This window comes from Nannospalax galili, unplaced genomic scaffold (assembly GCF_000622305.1).
Source record: "Nannospalax galili isolate Female #2095 unplaced genomic scaffold, S.galili_v1.0 scaffold820, whole genome shotgun sequence".
Lineage (NCBI taxonomy): Eukaryota > Metazoa > Chordata > Mammalia > Rodentia > Spalacidae > Nannospalax > Nannospalax galili.
This window is the reverse complement of record NW_008346549.1, coordinates 137,499-141,834: the sequence shown is the minus strand read 5'-3', so window position 1 is coordinate 141,834 and position 4,336 is coordinate 137,499. Positions and strand designations below refer to the sequence as shown.

Sequence of the window (4,336 nt, the reverse complement as noted above, 5' to 3'; positions counted from 1 at the left end):
TGATGTGTTTCCTGAGCATCAGATACATCCTAATGTTAGAGGGACTCTTTTTGAGTCTATTGAAAATGTAAATGTGCCACATACTAAAGGATTTGTCAGGATCAATTGCTCTTTTGGTCAGAAATAGACTATTTGGTGCATATAGAGGTGGCAAGATATTCTTTTTCCATTGGGTTCTAGTCTGCAGCTTACTAGACTAGGGCAATATGCTTACTGGACTAATGCAATATGCTCACACAAACCCGTTTTCTCTTTCACAACCCAGATTTTTCTGCCATCAACATGGTTGTTGTTGGAGCTTGATTATTATTATTTTTATTTTTTTTAATGTGTATGCGTGTATTGCCTACATGTAGGTAAGTGTACCCATGTTGTACAATGCCCGCAGAGGACAGAAGAAGCTGTCAGATCCCCTGGAACTGGAGTTATGGACAGTTGTTAGCTCCTATGTGGGTGCTGGGATTCGAACCCAGGTCTTGAACTTGTAGCCACTGTGCTTGGCACTGTCTAGCATGTGGCCAGTAGTCAAGACCATCAGTAGAGTGAATGGGGAAGCTCTCCCTCAGATAGCCCTTTGAAATGTGCAATGTGACCGCTGCAGGAGTAGCATTTTCCTTGGCAGCAGAGACAGAAATGGTATGGCTGACTTTGTGACCCAGAACCTGTGGCGCCCTCACTGGGCCATTTGGGCTCCTACCATAGGAGTTAGGTGGTAGATCTTGATGCTTAGCTGACAATCACCCACATGCAATACCAGGAAAGAAAGAAGAAACCTTGGGGCTTTGGAGGCAGATCCTGCAGGATTAGCACAGTTTCGGCAGAGGAAGAGCCTACCAAACTGTCATCATGAACTCTTGCTGTCCCCCGCCCCTTCCCCAGTCATTCAGATGTGTCTTTTGGCGTCCAGCAGATGACTGGAGCTGGCCAGACAGCTGTGGGAGCTCTCTGGGCAGTTGGTTCTGCTCCCAGGGTGTGTCACCTAGCAGTATTGAGGATTCCAGCTCTGTTTATAAAGTACTGTGGTTCCTGGGACTCTCTGCAATGATCTCCCCCAATTGCAGAGTAATGGTAATGTCCTGTGTGATTCTGTGTTTCCCTGCCTGTGACCCCCAAGCAGGAGAGACTGGAGAAGAGGAGGAGAAGGAGCCGTTGCCCAGCCTGGATGTCTTCTTGAGCCGCTACACAAGTGAGGACAATGCCTCCTTCCAGGAGATCATGGAGGTGGCCAAGGAAAAGAGCCGCACCCGCCATGCCTGGCTCTACCAGGCTGAGGAGGAGTTTGAAAAGGTAGCCTTGCAGTTTGAGAACATAGGTGTCCTCTATTGGGATGGAGTCCCAGGGCCACAGGTACAGGGCCTGTATGCCCCCTGACCCTACTTTTCCCCATGTTACTTTAGCGGCAGAAAGATAATCTTGAACTCCCATCGGCAGAGCACCAAGCTATTGAGAGCAGTCAGGCTGGCGTGGAGACCTGGAAGTACAAGGCCAAGAATTCCCTCATGTATTACCCTGAGGGTGAGTGAATGAGGCCAACTGACAAGACCGGGAAGGGCTACAACGGTGTGTCTGGCTGCCTTTGAGACAACTTTCAGAGTCTGTGTGTCTGTGCTCTCTTGGCAGCATGGGTCTCAGAGATGTCCTGGTCTATCTTGGGGTAGGGGAATGTGGGATACTTGCGAGGCAGTGAGCCCCACCCCCCAAGCTGCCTTGTTCAGGCTCTGTAGATATATGTGAGCTAAAGAGGCTGGGAAGCTTCTGTTACCCATGCTGTGGGACTTCTGGATCTGAGATGGGGCTTCCTACCCCTTTGATATCTGTTATCATTGCTGCTTTCTCTGATAGGTGTCCCTGGTGAAGAGCAGCTGTTCAAGAAACCACGTCAGGTAGTACATAAGAACACACGTTTCCTTCGGGACCCTTTCAGCCAGGCCCTGAGCAGGTCCCAGCTCCAGCAGGCAGCAGCTCTCAATGCCCAGGTGAGCCAGCAGGGCCACCAGACAGACAAGCAGATGTGGGTGGGCTAACTGGGTAGGCATGGCCTTCTCCATCTTGGTTGTCCCCTTAAAGTTAGAACTGTCCTGAGACCAGGTAGAGCTCAATAGGCAGGATACTGCAGCCCCTGTGTGGTAGGGCCCGTGTCTTTTCTTGGCCTGTGTGGACTTCCAGTGGGGCCAGACATATGGCTGTGGGTCCAGCCCCATGCCAGCCTATGATGGTGGGCTGAGAGGAGAGAGGCTTCTGGGAGTCAGCTTAGCCTGGTCATATCCATGCCTACGTACCAGGCAAGGAGGTGAGTAGACAAAGTGCTGGGCAGTCCGGAAAATCAGCAAGTGCAAGAGAGAGCCTGATCCCCAGAGGGCAGTAATTGGGGTGACCAAGAGCACAGAGAATCTGAGCCTGGGAACAAGATGAGTGTGTGCCCCCACATGGCGGCTCAGAGGTAATGGGGTTGGAGGGAAGAAGGCAGAAGACGGGGAGACAGGTGCTTCAAGGGAAAGAGATAGTACTGGCCTTTGGAACATTACAACCTGAGAAGTGCCTCCGTGGGTGCAGGAGAGGAACACTCCTTGCTTGGAGGCTCACTTTTACAGTCACTTAAGATCTTTAGGGAGAGGCGAGGATGAGGGTCTTTCCTCTTTCTGCAAGGGACTGCCTGCCCCAGAGCCCAGCTTTATCCTGAGGAAGGAAGAATTTCCTAAATCTACCTCTGCACCTGCCATCAGCCATCTGTGGAGAGAGCCCCTCTGATACTGGCTTTCTCTCTCTCTGTTCCAGCACAAACAGGGCAAGGTTGGCCCAGACGGCAAGGAGCTCATTCCCCAGGAGTCCCCCAGAGTAGGTGGCTTTGGATTTGTTGCCACTCCTTCTCCTGCTCCTGGTAAGAAATGGACTATGAACCCAGACTAGTCAGGGTGGTGAGCAGGCTAGACTCAGCAAGCCTGCCCCAAGATGCTCTGGAATACCATTTCCTATTCTGGTCTTCCCTGTAATGTCAATAGGCAGATTGCTACATGCATAGTGTTTACAGGTCTATATGTTACAGCATTTTCAGAGAGCTCTGTAGACTGGGAGGCTCTGGGCACCAGGCCTACAGTCTCCATACAAGGGAAGAGGTAAGATTCAGGTGAATCCTTGGCAATCTGGGTACCTCTCTGCCCCGTTCCATGCTGATCTCCACACCCAGTGCTGATTCCTATAATGTGGTCAAGGCATGTGGAGGTACTATAGGTTTGCCTTGAGATCTAGGAGACCCTGGAAACCCAGAGTGCCTCTTCCCTTGGTGCCCCTGACTTATGTTAGGATGGGGTCCAGCTGACCCAGCTTCCTCAGCCTAAGTATAGCAGTCTTGCCTTGAACCTATGGTATCTTTGAAATTTTCCTCTCAGAAGATGGAGTTGCACAGAAAGAGGGTTGGCTGCTGACCATAATGTCAGCTGGGATGCATGCAGGGGTAACCAGGAGCAAGGCAGCACCCCCACTGGGTTCTCTGGTCTGACATGACTGTGAGTTCTCTATCTGCAGGTATGAATGAGTCCCCCCTGATGACGTGGGGGGAAGTTGAAAACACTCCCCTAAGAGTCGAAGGGTCAGAGAGCCCCTATGTGGACAGGACACCAGGACCAGCTTTCAAGGTGAGTTGTGAGAGGGGAGCAGGCTGGGTTTGGATGCTTGAGGGGTCCTGAGTACCTGATACTCAAGACTGAACCCAAAGGATTGTACTTCAGAATGCCATGGTGCTAATGATAGGGATTTGGTAGGACTGTTAAACAGGGATTTGGAAGAATAGCCAATGTACCAAGGCAGACCTGGAGGCTAAGTCCTGTTATAATTAAGGCTAGACTGTCACAGAGTCAGCTCAGCAACTTCAACTGCCCTATAGGCCCGAACACTGTGGGACATAGTGTGTGTCACAGAAGAGCTGTGTGCTGGCATCTGGTTACATAGCATAGTTAGGGACACTTAGAATGGTGTAAGCGTGAGCCCATTATATGAGTGGGTGGAGTCTAGTTTAAAACCTACAAAAAGCCCAGGAAGGCTCTTCACAGATCCAAGTCAGATAAGACCTGGTGTAAATCAGGTAGCCTCTGTGAAGTGGGGCAGGAAACTAGGGATAAACAAACAGCCTGTAAAAGTCAGGTGGCTCCTGATGGCATGAATGAGTGGATGGGCAGGTATGGCCCTGAGAACTATGGGATAAGAAAGCGAGATGCTCTCTCTGGGCTACAGGGAGTTTGTGAATAAAACCGAGACTGTCTGATGCAGTTCTGAAACTGAAGGAGCAAAGGTCCTTTTGTATGCCACTAACATGCTGTGCTCCAACTATACTGACTCAGGT

General features: G+C 50.6%; 1 protein-coding gene across 2 annotated transcripts in view; it reads left to right on the top strand.

Moving 5' to 3' along the window:
• Positions 1-4,336, top strand: part of Ess2 (ess-2 splicing factor homolog) — a 10,434-nt gene that overhangs the window by 2,308 nt on the left and 3,790 nt on the right. Inside the window, exons 4-8 of one of the 2 annotated variants that reach the window (XM_008842997.3) lie at positions 1,118-1,287; positions 1,398-1,515; positions 1,843-1,976; positions 2,776-2,878; positions 3,523-3,632. In XM_008842997.3, coding sequence (XP_008841219.1) covers positions 1,118-1,287; positions 1,398-1,515; positions 1,843-1,976; positions 2,776-2,878; positions 3,523-3,632 — 635 coding nt within the window. Of the gene's footprint in view, positions 1-1,114; positions 1,288-1,397; positions 1,516-1,842; positions 1,977-2,775; positions 2,879-3,522; positions 3,633-4,336 lie in introns of both variants that reach the window. The other variant, XM_008842996.3, reaches the window with a different exon arrangement.